The following is a 17,527-nucleotide window of genomic DNA, read 5'->3' as shown; positions in this document are numbered from 1 at the left end:
ACTCAAAACAAACTGTTGTGGTTTCTGAGGTTTTTGAGAGGCATTGTTTTATTTACATCTTTATATAAATGCTCTGTTCTACATTTTCAGAATTCTCCTACTATTTAGTCCTTCACCTCAGTATAGATTCCAGAAGTAAATTTTTTTTTTTTTTGACTCAGTGAAGGGCTTTGATCTTTGAATGAAGAGCATGTTCAAATAATTTTGTTCATAGGGGTTCTATTAGTCACAGTCTAATGTGACTCACAAATAGAAGTTTAATTTCAATTCAGGATTCTTGAGGGATAACTCTTAAAAGTACCCCAGGGTTATCTATGAGATAAAAAAAGAGTGCTTTAAAATCAGATTTTTTTTTTCTCCTTTTAATGTCTTAGGGCTAATTCTCTGTTATGTCCCCTTGGCAAAACAGTTCACAAATGTTTGCTTTTGATTCCATTTTCATCTTTGAACATTTCATCCTTGGAGCCAGTGGTCTCATTCACAATACAGTAATATAATGTTTCTATAAGCAGTCAGAAGGTATCAGACATGGGACCAAAGTAGATTACTTCTGAGCTTGTTTGGTTTGTTGTGTTTCTAATTATGTTTATCTGAAGTGATGCCTAATTGTGTTTTATATCAGTGCACGTTAGGAACGCTGTGCAGCTTCCAGTAGTGATCTATGACTGAACAGAGTGAAAGGCAGTAGATACATAGTCAAACTTTGTAATTGTTTCTATACATCAGGTTTCATGTGATCTTGAGAATTCAGCCAACACATAAGCTTGCATTTTTTCAGGGGATCATTCTTTGACTTAATGTTTACAGGTGTATATGAAGTGACCCCACGTTCCTGCCACCAGTTTGAACATGAGTATTACACTTATGACACGTAAGAGCAAAATCTGTTTTTGATCTTATGCCTATCAGTATGCTTTCATAAAGCTTCCTTCTGCTGCAGCTGCTTTCTTCCAGCAATTCAGGATGTGTTGCTACGACTGTCTCTAACCAATAGAGGGAAGCTTTAGCAAAACATATCAGATGTGTTCTCTCACCATTTCTAGTCTTAATAAAAATAATCAACTAATGATAGGCTTTAAAGATGCTTTTGTTACTTTAAGTGGATATTTTTGTCAGCCTTCTGTCTGTTTAATATTGGTTTTGCTTTGTAACAAAGCAGAGAGATTTCAGTGGAAATATCTTGTGAGCGTTGAAATGTAAAAGATAGGATAGTAAGTCCACTAGGAGGCATATACCGTTGCTGTACATCCCTAGTGCCATGATTCTGTGCTGATTTGGTTCTGCTCACCCCAGTTTTTGCAAGCTGAATAAATATTCACCCTAATCACAAGTAAAAAGTGCTGATCTTTTTAAGTCAGCCATATTTGATAGTTATACGTTACGGTCTGGCAATGTGCTTAATGGCTCTTTGCTTCCAAAAAGAGGATTTCTGCTCCTAGACTACTTCTAATTCATTAACATGGCAGAAAATGAATTCAGCATAAAAATCTGATTCTTTTCTGCTGCATTAGTGAATTAAAAGTATTTCAAAAAGAGATGTGCTAAACATGAGAGCCAGCACAAAGTGAGTGAATGGACAGAAGCAGAAACCTTCTTTTGGCAGTAAAGCACCATTAGACTTGGGGCATCTTGGTGAACTAGGTCGTATATGACAAACTTATGAGTGTCGTTCTGCTGTGTGTAAAGGGCTTGTACATATGAAATCAATCAAATCAGCTTTAGCTTGAGAGGAAGCAGGAGGCACAAAGGAGGGAATTGATTTGGCCAATGTCATGCAGTGGTTTGGGGTTCAGAGCTGGAGAATGCTCCCTTTCCAATATGCTTTCCTCTCAGCACTACAGCTTTGCTGTGTAATTTGTATATTATCTTTTATAAAGCACTTCAAACTTACGGATGGGAGCACAAACTCTACTAAATAAGATTTGGTTACTTTCTTAGGAGGGAGGTCTTGAATTCACCTCTTTGTTACTTTGATTTACAGGTCCTCTCCTAGTATACTGACGCTCACTGCAGTTCGACACCATGTCCTTGGCACAGTTGTAACAGATAAACTGATGGATGTCACCATTACCATTAAGTAAGAACAAAGAAGTTGTGGGGTTATAAAAAGGGAAAGAAAAAGACATCTCTCTCAAAGTTTTACTCTGATTTTAATGCCGCAGTGGCTGTTTTCTAAGGGGATGGCATCCAACTCTAGAGTGCAAGAGGTTTTATGCTAAGCTGTGCATCGAGTTCTTTGTAGACAGACAAATAATTCCCAGCCCTCATTTTAAACATTGTAACTTCATTTCAATATAGCCTCTTTCTACTTGGGAGCATGGTAAAAAGGAATGATTTTTCTGAGTTTTTATATACTTGAATTAACTGAAATTTCAGAATTCAGAGGGTATTGTTTTAGCTTAGATCTGAGCTCTTTAGCACTGGCATCTATTTATTTCCTTTTTGTTTCCTTAGAATGAGAATCTGCTGCTTTAGAACATTGTTCCTGGTGTGAAGAGGGTTATAAAAGAAAAACCATGCAGAGTGATTACACACTAATGTGCCAATTTATGTTTAGCTGAACAGACAGCTCACTAGGGAACACTGATTTGTGAACAGGTTTAATTGTGAGATGCCAGATCTGCCTGGAAGTGTCTGATAATGATGAGTCCTTTATTAATGCTCCGCTGATGTCCACTTGTTCTAGACTATAGGTTCTCAAACTTCTTAAGTGTAGAAACGTCTTTTTAGAGAACAAATTACCTGCAGAGCATTGCCTTGAGTTCCCCTGAGTTTAACAAATCTGCAACTACGGGGCCATCACAGCAGCTGGAAAATAAATATTGATATAGCAGAGAGTCATTAGGATTTTAAAAATAACTTTGTGAGGAGGTGAATATTATACTGACTTTCTGGACTGTTTGGGTTTTTTGAGACCTTTGGCAAGTGCTTTGAAGGCAGCTCAGGTGCCACAGTCTGCCTGTGTTCAAGCCTGCCTGAAGCTTTTCAGCCAAAGTCCAGTTTGTGAAATGCCATCAACATAAAAGGAACAGCTCTGAATTTAAAAGCAAGACAGCTGTGTTTAAAAGTCTGTGCTTGTGTACCACATCCATGGCAGTGACCAGTTTGACTTTCAGTTAATAATAATAAAAAAAAAACAAGCCAACCAAAAATAAAACTGATTCCTAACAATTTTTGATGGCTTGTTAGGTTTGAAAAGTGAGACTGTAGAAACTTATGGTTAATATCATGAGACTGTGTGCATGTCTCTACAGACTTTTAATAGGTTTTAAGACAAAAAAATTTTTTATATGTTTTTGTATTGTCTCCGGACTGCAGAGGAAGAATTTAAAGCCTTGATGAAACTTAATGTGATAGAGCAATAGTATCTGTTTCTCTTAAAAAAGACAGAATATAGGTGAAGACTGAAGCAGGAGACAGAAGTACCCTGATAATCTAAAGTGGTTGTAGAAAAAGTAATCGTGATCATTTCAGTTCACTCCTCAGAGAATTTTGCAGCATTCTGCAGCAGTTTTTCAGACTATTGTAGAAGGCAGAAGATAAGACACAAAGGATGGGGACACTAGACAAAATTACTAGGAAAGAGAGGATGCAAGATCAGGGAAAGTGAAATGAGATGCATTGTTCTGAGCTGATCTAAAGAACTTGCTTGAACTTACCTAGTAATCTGTTCAGTGGACAGTGACAAGATAGCTGGATAGCTCAGATGTATAGGGCAGATAGGTTAGAACTCAGAGCTTTTCCTGGGAGTTGCCAGCTATTGGAAGTATTTATTTGTGATAGAAGTTTATTTTCTCCTTGTATACTCCTGAGAGGTAGATTCTGAAGGAGAGTTCCTAGTACTAAAAAAAAGTGAGCATACCGGTCTTTTTGTTTATTTTGTGTAACTTACCCTTTCTGTATTAAGCTTGCTCTCAGGTTTGGAATTCCAGCCTTTCTTTTTTTTAATTTAGGGCTTTGTTAAAGATACTCTTGCAAACCGGTCGTTTGGCTTAAGAATTAGCACTCCAGCTGGCTTGTCAGTGCTTCTGTGGGAGGTTATTGCCCCTGCAGCAGAGCTGGTGTCTAGTACTTGGTGCAATATTAAGACTCCCTGCTTACCAAAACCTAAACTAAACTAAGATGCTGGACTCTAAAATGGTTGAGATGCAGGCATGTGGCCCTGGCTCTGCAGTGGGATGCTGAGGCACAGCAGAGGGGAGGAGGAGGCAACAGGGCTGTAACTTCTTGAATGGTTATGGCATGATGGGCCAGAATTTGTGAGAGTTGCAAGTAGATTCCTTCCTGTTTGGCCACGCAGGTTACCTGTACTCTCTGTCAACGAGCCTTTCTAGTAATAACTGATTGATATGTAGGCTAAAAGTTTTAGTTATGCTTGGAATAAATAACAGAATTAAAAAGGAATAGATTTAAAAAAAAAACTCCTGGGACTTGTCTGCTGTGGTATAAAGGCAGTAATTAACAGATATAACAAACTCTTGTCCCTTAGTATGACAGGAGATGATTTTGTTTTCTTTTCCATATTTTCAGGTCATCCATTGACAGTGAACCTGCCTTAGTTTTAGGGCCCCTAAAATCTGTACAGGAGTTACGTAGGGAACAGCAGCTGGCAGAAATTGAGACCCGCCGACAGGAGAGAGAAAAGAAGGATCAAGAGGAGGAAGGAACAAAGCCACCAGTGCAAGAAATGGTGGAGGAACTCCAAGGACCGTTCTTATATGAATTTTCATACTGGGCAAGGTAATACCAAGCTGCAATGGACAACGTGTATTCACTGTACTACTGCTTGGTGTTTCCACCAAACAGAATAGTGATATATTCTATATAGAAAAGAGCTGCTGTATGGGTACCTGTGCCTGTTCTTGTTGACTTTCAGCTAAATGGAAACTAGTACTGCCTAATATGAATTTTGCTTAGGTTATTGTTGATATCTTTTCCTTGGGGTATTTAGATGGGTTCTTGGGTCAGTATGCAGTACTCTTCTATGTGAGAGCTGCTAATTCAATTTTTTTCTAATTGTATTTTATTTGTGTTTTATAGGTCTGGAGAGAAAATTACTATGACACCATCATCAAAAGAGCTGCTTTTCTACCCGCCTTATGTAGAAACAGTTGTTAGTGGAGGTAAATATAATAAAATCTAGTTTGAAAGGAGTAGATTTTTAAGGCAGAAATGGTTCTATGAATAGGTCTTCAAAGCTCTTAGGAAAGTTTCAGTTGCAGCTGTTTCTTTAGGCCAGTTTCCCTCTGGAATTTGGAAGCATGGGTATTTGGTGGAGGGTGCAAGTACAGTTTTTATCAGCAGAATATGCTTCCAAGTGCTAAAAGACCACCTGGCTCAAGAGGAAGGACTAGATTTCTGGACATTACATCAGATTCTCAGAATTGTTCATATTGGTCTCATCTAGAAAAATAGTTGTGCAAAAGCAGTGTTTGTATTCTGAGTCTGTTACCAAATTCAAGTTTCTGTTAAGTTTTGTTTGTAGTAAATTACAATAATAAAAATATTCACAAAAAAGTAAACTTCAAAGTTCTCAGGGTTATCTTCAATCAGTTGATGCTACCAGTTAAGTCAGCGTCCATCTTGTCATCAGGTTCCTAAGTGAACATACTTCTGAAATCAGTAGAAAATGTTAGGTACCCCTTTTCATGTGCCTCTTTGTTGTGCACATTCTAAATACATTGGAGGGGATGGGGAATAAAATTTTACTTATGTCATTAAACACAACATATGCTGACCTGAACTTCATCTCAAAAATTTTTGTTAAAGCTCGGTGTAGTATAAGATAGGAGGGAATATTGTTGGAATCTTATCCGTGTGGCTGCAGTATATGTAACTCCAAGCACTTAGGAAATCCAGAATGTTTGTTTTGGACATGTGCTTATAGCTTTGGAACTTATCTGAATATTCACGAAATGAATAGCTGTTTTAGGATGTGTTGAGAGGCCATAGAATTGTGTGGGTTGATCTCTTATTCTAAGGTAAAATAACATCAGTTGATCACTTTGGAAGCAGTTAAACTCTTGCTGTAAGACAGAATGAGTGTATTTTTGACTTTTTCTTGTTTGTCTTAAATCCCCTTTGCAATAATCAAGAGAGTTGTCCTGGAAAACTGATAGAGATTCACGGAAAAGCAGGTTTATTTCTGGAAGGGCGAATTCATCCTGAATTGGAAGGTGTTGAGATTGTTATTGGTGAAAAGGGAGCTACTTCCCCGCTCATCACAGTTTTCACCGATGACAAAGGTTCTTACAGGTAATTAGATTTGTTTTGATCCGGTGGATATTTTAGTTAAAGCGCAACGGTGACTTGACTCTGTGTGTGTGTGTGTGTGTGTGTGTGTGTGACATCCAAGTGCTTTTTTTAAAATGCATTCTTCTTTCTTTTTATTTGAAGTGTTGGGCCGCTCCACAGTGACTTGGAATATACAGTTACTGCTCAGAAGGAAGGGTTTGTTTTGACTGCAGTAGAAGGAACAATTGGGGACTTCAAAGCTTTTGCTCTTGCTGGGGTGACGTTTGAGGTAATGTTCTAAACACTTTAGGTTCTGAATGAAGTGTGTGCAGTTAGAGCTAGACAGGTAAAAAGGTTAACTCATGTGTCCCAGCAAAAAACAAATGCCTGTGGGATTTGGGGATAATTCTGGCACGGGGAAATAAATCTGAGTGGATGAGCTTAGCTGTAGACCATGACTTGCCATGCAGAACATATTTAGCAAGGTTTATAGAGTGAAAGTTAGAGCCTGCAGTCCAAAAAAACCTGGCTTTATTTGCTTTTGTAGGGTTGGACCACCATCTCTTAGTGAGTTTTATCCCTCAGGTGATTTTTTGGTTTGTTTGTTTATGTACAGTCTAGTCCAACTAGTGCCTGGTTCTAGTCTTTGGGACACTTTGTTCTGGCCCCCAGCATGTTCTATGAAATAGAGAATGACTGTTCTGGTGGCACATGCTAAGTGCAGCTGTGACTGCCCAGATGTTGAGAGCACAAGCTTCTGTAGCCTTGCAGTCTCACAGGAGGGGATATGCTGCAGATGTGGCTAGTTTTCTTCTGCTTACAGCTGAGTGCTCAGAGCCAGCACACCTGTGCATTCTGTAAGCAGCTTCTGAATTGAACCCTTCTTCATAAATCGCTTACACTTAAAAATATTTTTTCAAAAATAGATAAAATCGGAGGATGACCAGGCTCTTGCTGGAGTTCTCTTGTCTCTCAGTGGTGGGGTGTTTCGGTCCAACCTCCTTACACAGGATAACGGCATGCTGACTTTTTCCAATCTGGTAAGTTGAAATAGATTCTTCATAATGTGGCTGCATGTGCAATGCTGTGTTACTGTGCCCTCCAAAAAGGGATGCTATTGGCTTTCTTCAGTGGTGGGGGGAATGTGTGGTGTGGTTTGAAATCATAATGAGAGACGTAGGTCCTCCGACGGGACAGCACTTACAGTCTATGCAAGTAAAAGGTGTGAAATCTAACCTGGCAAGAGATTTCTCCACAACAGGCAGTAGGTGGTGTTGATTGATCTCAGTTACTAATTTGCAGTCTGTAAACATGAAACAAGCCAATTTGCCGATGATCATTTGAGAGTCTTTAGAGGAAAGAAGTCTAATTAGATTATTGACCTGTACACGTGTGAAGACACACCTGAATAGTTTCCTTGCAGACTTCTCTCTCTCCTGGTCACTTTCCTGTCCTTGAGATCTTGTGGTAAGGTTTTAGGGCCATAGTTTCCTTTCCCTGTTCAGGCTCTATCACTTGGTGGAGTTCTATTGGCTTACTGTCCAATGTGCTCCCTGTTTTTCATTGCCCACGTTTTCTGACTGGTTTAACCTATGGTTGGGACAGAGAACTTCAGCTTTTTAGGGAGCTCTTGCAGAAAAAATTGTCTGGAGCCAGTGAACTTTTGGGTCACTATGAGTAAACAGCTTGTTTCATGCCTCTTTGCAGAGTCCAGGGCAGTATTATTTTAAACCCATGATGAAAGAGTTTCGCTTTGAACCATCATCACAAATGATTGAAGTGCAGGAAGGACAGAATCTTAAAATTCGGATAACTGGTTACAGAACAGCTTACAGGTCAGTAGAGCGGAAATGCCATGCAAAATATGTGTTTTCTCCTGATACACCTCTGTTCTGAAGGTTTGGAGGGTACTTTTGAAGGCACAATTTAACTTTATTATGCTGTGTATAAGTACTTTTTTTAGTCTCTTCTCATGCATGTGGATATATAGTTAGGCCCAGATGGCAGAACTGTAAGGAGAAATGTTGTTATGAAAGCACTGTCAGTGGCACTGGAAGTGGCTTTGCCATGTCCAATGAGGCAGGAGAGGACTCTTCTAGGGAGGGTAGACCAATTCAGGTATCTGACTTCAAGACCCTTCCTTTCCTTGCCCTCGGGTAAGTGCTCCTTTCATGGAGGTCAGGGAACTTCAGTTCCTAAAGTTGTGCTCTGAACTGCAGCTAATTCTAATGCTTTAAACAGCTTTACATATACATTATGAATTCCCCATTTCTTCTCCATGCTACGCTAAACACATTAAGTACTTTTTATTCTGTCAGTAATAAGAATAAAATATCTTTAAAATGCATTAAAACAGCATCTGCACATCTGTAGCAATTGGTTCTCTTTATACCTCTAGCTGTTATGGCACAGTTTCTTCTTTAAATGGAGAGCCTGAGCAGGGAGTCTCAGTAGAAGCTGTGGGGCAGAAAGAGTGTAGCATCTATGGAGAAGACACGATAACTGATGAAGAGGGCAAGTTCAGGCTACGTGGTCTTCTGGTAAGGATTAGAACACTCTCTGTCATTTTCTTTTATGTTAGTGTGATAATGGAGAAATAAAATGTGTTTTATTGATTAGCGACAGATTTCTGTTTTCCCATCACATTTGCTAGCTCAGATTCCCTTGAGTCTCTCTGTGTTACACTGCCATGTAGTGAGCATTCCTTCTGGTAAAGGGGGAAAAATCTTTTAGTATAATTCTGTGAAACTTGCTGCCAGCATACTGTGATGGCCTCGCACAAATATGAACCATGCCATGATGTGACATGAGTCCCCAGCCAATGCACTGAATGTGTCTAATAGGCCTTCAGCAGTGTTCAGGTGTTGTAGCATGGAATTTTCTTAGGCATAAGAATTTGGGGAAGCATTTAGTTTCTTTTGTGACCATACTGTGACAGTGTGTTTTTAGCAGGATATTGGGTGTACATATGATATTTATTGTGCAGCATGTATGTGAAGTAAGCTCTTTCTGCCGGAAACATGGAAGCTGAATTTCTGGGACAACTATGCATGGAGTAAGCAATTATGCTGAAGTAGAAAGCAGTATTAGATCAGGTTTTAATCCTGTTTAATGTATTTTCTTTCTAGCTAAAACACTTCACAGCAGATTATTTCTTTTAATAATAGTGAAAGTTCTGTGATAGGCCTTTTGTATTTGCTGGCAGTAAACACCTCTAATGGTGATATTGAGTTAAATTTCCTGTTTGGGATAAGGAAAACTTTAACTGGATAGAGTTAGATCTGTTTGGGTGGTGTATCTGAAATGGAATCTCTTACTGTCTTCTAAAATTGAAGTATGTATTATTCAGTGTTGGGATTTAACATTGAATGTTGCTTTTAGCCTGATTGTGTGTATCATGTCCAACTCAAAGCTGAAGGCAATGATCACATTGAAAGAGCTTTACCACAGCATCGAGTAATTGAGGTAACTTTTTCTTTTTTTGTAGTAACACTTAAATATGAAATTGATCTGTCTAAGCATTATGTCTGTCTGTCAGCAACAATGTAGTTTAATGTGTTCTGTTTAGACAAGTGGCTTTCAGCAAGTTAGCTGTCTAAATACAGGCCCCATAATGTGTGTCAGCACCATAGCTTAAGATTGAAATAAGATAAAGCCCAAATGGTGAACAAGTGAAATGAGTTCATACACAGTTACAAAAGCTATACGTCAAGAAAAAGAGAATGTATACCTTTCATAACCTTTCATAATTTCTTTATGATGTGGAACAAAGTGCTAGTGACTTGAGGATGTAATAAATCGTCATATTATGCTATCTTCATATTTAGTTACTGATTGATATATAGATTCTGTTATGCTTTATTTGGTCCAAATGCTGCAGTCTTTATGTAGGTGAAATTGTAATCAGACTAGCAAATCTTTATAAAATGTAATAATAACTTTGGATTGAAAACTGATGAAATCTTGTTAAATATTCCTCCATCCTTACAGATTCTGATTAGTTGCCTCACATTTATCTCTTGACATCCAGCAATGGTTAATTAGCCTTCGTTAGTTGCCCAGAACTTTTCAGTGGGTGATGGTCATTATTTGAGCTCAGACGCATGCCTGACCAGGGTGCCCTCCTTTGCAGCAACACAGAAGAGCAGAAATCTTTCAAGTCCTCAGTGTCTTCTTGCTAAGAGTGCTTGCAGTTTAGGAAGGGGAAGAGAATGGCAAGCCAAATTCCAGAAAATCATATGAAGGTTATGTACTGCAAGTGACAGCTGTATGCGTTAGCTTGTACTAATAGTATCCTGGCTAGCCTGCCACTTTCTCCAGGAGAGAGGAGCATTTGAAAGACGCCTGCAGAAAAAACGTACTGCCTCAGTGGTGCCAGACTGTTGATATGGCACCTTGCCTAACTGTAACCTGTCTGTTACGGCAGTTATTATTTGAGTACATGTCTTTTCTTACTCTGCTCAGAGTTCAGATTTAGAAACACAAATATTTTGTATTTTAAACAATTTTGAAGAATATGAAGTCACTTATTTTTGAAGTAGGTTATATTATGATATTAGTATATTCCTCATTAATCAACTGCATAAACATCCTAGCATAGTAATACGCATCTCTCAGCACAGTTGCAAAATACTGAGACCAGTGTTCAGACATCAGGCAGTCCTGTGTATATAACTTAGCCTTTTCCAAAATGCGAGCTTTTGATACTTCTTCCATTTTCAGTCAATGCCATCAGCCTTGTGCTGATAATGCACAAGTCTGTAATTGCAAGCTGCACACTCTGGAGGAAAAGTACTTGCCATTGAAAAGCCTTCAAGTTTCCATGTGGTTAGTATAGAACAAAATTCGCTTCTCATTTAAAAGTATGAGCAATATTTGTGTTGTGCTAACTGTCCTCTGTTAACTGTTCCTCTGTTGGTAAAAACATGACTGTTTTTATGTTGCAGGTTGGGAACAGTGACATTGATGATGTTAATATTATAGCGTTCCGGCAAATTAATCAATTTGATTTGAGTGGAAATGTAATTACATCATCTGAATATCTCTCCACATTATGTGTAAGTTCAAGCCTTTCATCTTTTTCAAGTGTATTTGCCATTGGTTTCCCAAAGTCTTTTTGCAGGGTCACTGGAAATCGTTTAGTAGCCAGAGCACACTTTTAATTCAAATTATGACTAATAACTTCAATGAAGGTGAATTTGAATTCCAGATAGAATTAAGATTCCAGTGTTCCTCACCGCTTTGCTTTAATATTTCCATTTTTCACAGGAGTACGCTTAAGAAATACTTTTTCAGGTTGGCCTGTAGTTTTCTCGGTGTGCTTCCCTGATTAGGGATACCCTGTCCATAGGGAGAGCAAGGCACCAGGGGTGAAATGAGTTCTCTGTATTGGAGAACCGAATTAATCCCTGAAATACCTGGAATTTTTGATAAGCATGTCTGCCATCAGGAAGATACCATATGAATGCAATGGTACCATAGGAAGGATGAATTCAAAAGTACCGTTGTAAGAGAGAGTATGAGGCAAATAGTAAAGCTGAAATTTTCAAAATTCAGAAGACTGCGCTGTGATCTGAAAAAAACTTGCTAAACACCTGCGATCCTTTGGGCTAGGGTGCTGAAAGTATCTGTGAGAGGTGTTAGTGTGGTAGGAGTTATAGTACCATTTCTCAGGTTTAAAAGCTTCTCGAAATGTTACCTACAAATATAAATGCAGTGCTTGGATTTCTTTCAGACTAGTCTATTTTGCATCTCACCTGCCAAGATCTCATTGCCAAGCTGTTGGGTTCTTTGGGAGACATCCAAAGGATCCAACACTCAGAGCAGGTGTGAAGGGAAAAATGTATCACTTACTGAGGAGCACCTAAGCAAGCTTCCTGTCTTTCTGGGGAAATGCAGACCCTTGCAGTTCAGCCTGAGCAAACAGGAATTGATGTAAAAATGTAATTATATGGAAGTTGTCGAAGCCTGTAGCTGTTTTACATGAGGTTGGGTCTTGTGTTGCATGTAATGCGTGTGTGCTGCTGATAGGTGCACCCTTGCTTTCAAGGCAGAAATTTTTGTCTTTTGAAAGATGTGTTAAGATTTGATACAGACACAAGCGAGCAGTTTTGTGACCTCAGTATGGTCCCTTCTGGTTGCATGGGCTTGATGAAACAACTGGAAATGTGCTGGTGAGCTGTGACTGGAGCTGCAATCATGGTAGCACTGGACAGAATCAATGAGAGTTTAGTCGGGCTGCATCTGCAAGGAGAGTTCAGGCTTGGCAAATATCTGATCCAGAGGTTTACAAACAGTGGTATAGATGCTAGGAGGCTGCTGCAGAGTGGTCCGCAAAACCCATCGCCTTGGTTACTGTGTCCTCTGGAGGAGGCACAGTGGCTGATAAACATTTGTGTGTACAGGCAGCCTCACGTAAGGAGGTGCTGCTGCCCCTACCAGCCTTATTCAACTATGATACAACGCTCTTTTAGTTATGCTGGTTTCTGAGCAAACTATTTGCTGAGGGCTTCAGGCCTATTCTATAGCTTGAGGATGTCTAGCTTGTTAAATAAGTGTAGAGAAATTCAAATAAGCAAAATGAGGCTATCAGACAAATAGAAACAATGTCCACCTGCAAATTTCTGTGAAACTACTGGGATTATTTAAAATAATTACTCTGATTAATGCACAGCATGGACTACTTTTAATACACTAGGTATGTGAAAATGTCTGACATCAGTTGTTCCTAAATTATTTCAAGTTCTGTAAAAAGACTGTTTTTGTGACTTTTCACATCCCAGATTAGAACAATTCCAGGTGTTCTTACTTGACAACTTACTGTTTATAAAACACATGATGAATTCTGAAGTGCTTCTATCCCTTAAGATGTGAGATATCTGAAATATCTGTTGTGGTGCAGGCTCAGAAATACCTGGTTTGTGCTTTCTTCTTTCCCTCACAGGTGAAGCTCTACAAAAGTGAAAATCTTGACAACCCAATTCATACAGTCAACTTAGGCCTATCCCTATTTTTCCATTTCCCACCACTTCTCCGAGATGGAGAGGTAAGAATGTGCTGAATAATTAGTTCAGGTCAATTTAATTTTTTTCCCTAAGGACACTGAAGTGTTATTTCTGGCGTGCCTGCAGTACTGTATTCATGCTGGAGTGGCCAGTGTCTCAGAAGATTTGAAGCCTATTAAACTCACTTTTGCCTTTAAATTTAAGTTTTGCCTCAGACTGCTACTGATGCTGTAGACTGAGTGTATTTTTTACCGACAGAATTACGTGGTGCTCCTGGATTCTACATTGTCTAAATCACAGTATGACTACACCCTGCCTCAAGTTTCATTCACTGCTATTGGTTATCATAAACACATTACACTGGTCTTCAGTCCCACTGTAAGTACAAAACACTTAAATATTCAAGTGTTCATCTTGAGAGCAATGTCTGGTAGGATAGCCTGTGTGTATTTTGTGGTCTTGGCCAAACTTTCTGTTAAGTAAATACAAAGAGGTTTATGAGAGGCATTAAAATGACAATGAATTTGGATTTGGCCACACTTAAGGCATCAGGCAGGGATGTCATAACCTGGTATGTTCTGGGGGCCAGGTGAGGCATTCAGGAAGGAGTTGTAGCCATGACACCAACTGAAAGGTTGCAGTAACTGGGGGCTGAAGAAGAAAGATAGGATTGTTGTCATAACTGCTTTAAAGACTTCTGTGTATGTGAAAAAAGTATCACCAGGCCAAAAAGAGAGCTTCCGTTATTGGAGCTGAGCTAGAGGGTGAAGCAGAGGGGTTCTCAGACTAACATCAGGGGAAAACTTCTCCACTGAGAGAGAAGTGTCTTTTTGCACTTCTGAGCAGTGCAGTCAATTTACTGAAGTGTTTGTTCTGTAATACTTAAATGAACTCTCTTCTTTTCTGCATCACTGCATGTTCAGATGCCAGTGAAACATGGGGGAAACATGAAATGGCAGTTACACATGAAGGATGCAGATATGCCTGAAAAATTTTGTGCTAGTATGGTTGCTGTAGTATTATTGGGGTCGCAGAAGTTTGGGCACCATGTGACAGGTAAATCAAAGCACACCAGGCTGACTGTAAAGTGGAAACTGACCATCGGTGAATTAGCTTTAAAAACCAGCAAACCCCAGGAAGAAGATAACAGATGAATCAGTCTGGTCAAGGGGACTGCTGTGAAGCTGAAGGTAAAGTGAATCTTAGAGCAGCACTTACAGGGAAATCAGATGGGAAGGGCTGGATGTGCCACATGATCCTATTGCTGTGGTTGCTTAAAGCTGAGAGATTTCGTAGTTGACATGACTGTTTAAAAAAAAAAACCCAAAATCCATGGTCCCCACTGTTTTCAGAGAAAGCTGCCTGAACAAGATATTGCGCAAGGATCTTACATCGCGTTACCACTGACGCTGCTTCTGTTGTTGGCTGGTTACAACCATGATAAGGTAGGTCATGGGTTTTTTTGTCTTATCCAAATATTATTGTCCTGTCAATGAACGCTTAACTGTGTTAAGTGAGGGTTTGTTGAGGTGGTTATCCAGACAGGGCTGCAGCCAGCAGTCACCTTATGCAACACACTTCAAGAAAGCCACAATGTAGTCAAGTTTTTGGACAATTACCTTTCTTTAAAAAAAACTTAGTGTGGAGGTGAGCTCCCCTGCCGTTTCTGAATTCTGTCTTCTCAGTTGATGGCTCTGGGGGAAAAAAACCAATACAGCATCATTCAAATTCAGATAACTAGACTCAGTGATAATAGGAATGAAAATAATTATTTTATTGGCTTCAGTAACAATCAGACTGGAAAAAATCTTGCAAGTCATTAAGTCTGGTCTCTTTAGCTTTACACTTTCCCTAGTAAAAAACTCTCCAGAGGAATATAACTACCTACTACATAACCCCCCTGTCTCTGTTAACAAGCTATGCTCTTCTAGTCTTCTTTGATATGACTGGATTTCTGTTTTGCTGGTAAAAGAAATGTGTCTGTGCAGTTTGATTTCCTCTCAAACATGGGTAAGACAGCATAGAGCATGGGGTTCTCCATGGTCTCCTACAGTGTCATTGAAAGTGCCTCCACTGAAAATGGCAGTTATTTTCTAGACTCTGGAATTAAACTGCTGTTCTTGGCTAGATGACTGCAGGAAAAAAAGTTACTGACAGTCATTTTAGTTTTTGATTATCAGAAATTCCCAGAGGTTTGGTTTGATTCCTTCCCAAGATTTGCTGCTGTTTTCTGATGTCTTTGTAGGTATGCCATTTACACAATAGATTCTGTTTGTTTGGGGATGCATGGGCCTAAAGAACATTCAGACCTTACATACTGTTGTAATCACAAGCTGCTTCCCTCTTCTGGTTTTTTTCCCCAGCTTATTCCCTTACTGCTACAGCTGACAACTCGACTGCAAGGAGTACGTGCTCTTGGACAGGCAAGTTCTGACACAGGTGGCCCAGAGGATGCAAAGAGACAAACAAAAAAACAGAAGACAAGACGGACGTGAGATGAAAGGAATGATTGCATGAAGCTGTGCTCTGTGAAACTGGAGCCTGAGGAGGCAAAGCCACTAAAATACATTTGTTGCATTTGCAAACTTCATGTTTTCATTGTTGCTACGTGAGCGCCGTTTGCCACAGTAGCGCCATTTTGGTTGTAAATTTTCTATGGAGTCTGTAGATTACCTTATTGTAAAGTAATGAAATGAATGCCTCTGTTGTCACTGTGAGTGCATACACACTCCCAAATTTGAAGACAATTATTTTTTTTCCCCTCTTCTGTGGGAGCAGGTCATGCTGTCTTCATTAATGGTTTGTAAAAGCAGTGGCAGTAGACTGCTTGACTTCACTTTCAGTCTCTAGATTTTGGGATCATTGTTTCTTACCTTTTGAAGCCCACTTTACAGAAGCAGCACATAGGGATTTTACTGAATCAGTGGTGCTTGAAAAAGTTTTGGGGGACATATATAAACTGGTGAATTATGTCTTTGGCACTTCCAGTTCAGCAGCTTGATTGAAGACTCTGTTGTCTGCACAGCTGTGATTTCAGTTCTTATCCAGTGATTGTTATCTTTGATTAAAATCAAGTTTTTGCCCGATGAAGACAAATTGTTAATGTCAGGTAAGGCTAGTTGTTAATGGCAAGGAAGTTCAGATGATCCTACTGCAAAAGCAGTGCTTAAATTTTAGTTTCATATACAGTGTGATCTCTTTAGACCTCCAGTATTCCTGAAGTGGCTCCAGCTGGTTGTACTATTCTTTCCAAAGCTGTACTGTGGTGTCGGGGATACCCATTCGCTCGTGTGGCTGTCACGTCTCCTGCACAGGCCGTGTGCAGCCTTTTTGCCAATTGATGATTGATTTTTTTTCCCTCTGTGCGGCCCCCCCCCCCGCTGCCCCCCACCTTTTTTAACTCTTTTACTCTAAGAAATGTGAGCGTTTTGAAATCTCCAACATGTACAGTCCCAATAATGTAGTCTGTAAGAAATGTTTCTTACAGACTAATGTTTTGATTCTTGTTTGAGTAGACAGTTGGACATACATAGTTTAAATGTTAATGGGGCTTTTTATTGACAAATAGTATAAAGGTTAATAGAGCTTTTGAAGGATGCACATAAATGCCTACAAATATTGCAAAGGCATTGGTACTGCCAGTAAGTGGCAATGTTTCTCTTCTACACTACTTGAAATAAAGTCCCTTTTACATTTAAATATTTAAGCTTACAAACCCTACTGTTCTTAGAAATTTGGATGCTAAAGGTTTTATGCAGTTTTTGGTATTTTGCATTAGTTTGGGCCTAAAAAATTAAAACTTCTTTCAGTGATCATTCTAATCTCTCTGAGGGAAATTCTATCAATATCATAATAAAAATGAAGAATGTTGAAAAAGCATGTATGTATAGAGTTTGAGATGAAGCTCTAATAAACTATCATGCTCTCTACTTAATGACCTTGAATTTTATATTGCTGTGAAGAAATACACGGGGAAAAAACACAGTGTTGTAAGACTTAAAATAAATTGTACATTTTCGATACATCTTTATTTTAAGCTGGTGAATGTTAAGAAAGATATTGCTACTTTAGGGAAATGTATGAGGAAGAAATGCACATGTCCCATGTGCCTTGAGGGAGTACCAGATATTCTGACTTCTGAACTGTCTCATGATTGACTTTAAACATTGGAAATGCTGTTAATAAAAAGGAAGGGGAAAAAAAAAAGTGTTAATGCTTGCTAATTTAATGCCTGCTTCTAAACCTAGGATTTGCCCAATGTCTCTTCTCAGTATTTTCTTTTACCTTCT

The 17,527-nt window shown here is 39.1% G+C and overlaps 1 protein-coding gene across 1 annotated transcript in view; it reads left to right on the top strand.

The window, feature by feature from the left end:
* The window catches only part of LOC104048500 (BOS complex subunit NOMO1), a 29,322-nt gene extending 12,062 nt beyond the window's left edge, over nucleotides 1-17,260 (top strand). The window contains exons 17-31 of the mRNA XM_064461833.1: nucleotides 808-871; nucleotides 1,982-2,077; nucleotides 4,531-4,740; nucleotides 5,041-5,123; nucleotides 6,096-6,255; nucleotides 6,397-6,523; nucleotides 7,161-7,274; nucleotides 7,942-8,069; nucleotides 8,633-8,774; nucleotides 9,616-9,699; nucleotides 11,181-11,291; nucleotides 13,178-13,279; nucleotides 13,497-13,616; nucleotides 14,591-14,683; nucleotides 15,602-17,260. Coding sequence (XP_064317903.1) covers nucleotides 808-871; nucleotides 1,982-2,077; nucleotides 4,531-4,740; nucleotides 5,041-5,123; nucleotides 6,096-6,255; nucleotides 6,397-6,523; nucleotides 7,161-7,274; nucleotides 7,942-8,069; nucleotides 8,633-8,774; nucleotides 9,616-9,699; nucleotides 11,181-11,291; nucleotides 13,178-13,279; nucleotides 13,497-13,616; nucleotides 14,591-14,683; nucleotides 15,602-15,733 — 1,766 coding nt within the window. The 3' untranslated portion in view covers nucleotides 15,734-17,260. The remainder of the gene's footprint in view (nucleotides 1-807; nucleotides 872-1,981; nucleotides 2,078-4,530; nucleotides 4,741-5,040; nucleotides 5,124-6,095; nucleotides 6,256-6,396; nucleotides 6,524-7,160; nucleotides 7,275-7,941; nucleotides 8,070-8,632; nucleotides 8,775-9,615; nucleotides 9,700-11,180; nucleotides 11,292-13,177; nucleotides 13,280-13,496; nucleotides 13,617-14,590; nucleotides 14,684-15,601) is intronic.
* Nucleotides 17,261-17,527: the final 267 nt, after the last annotated feature.

This window comes from Phalacrocorax carbo, chromosome 10 (genome assembly GCF_963921805.1).
Source record: "Phalacrocorax carbo chromosome 10, bPhaCar2.1, whole genome shotgun sequence".
Classification (NCBI taxonomy): Eukaryota; Metazoa; Chordata; class Aves; order Suliformes; family Phalacrocoracidae; genus Phalacrocorax; species Phalacrocorax carbo.
The sequence above is the reverse complement of the archived record's forward strand: the minus strand, read 5'-3'. Positions and strand labels throughout refer to the sequence as shown.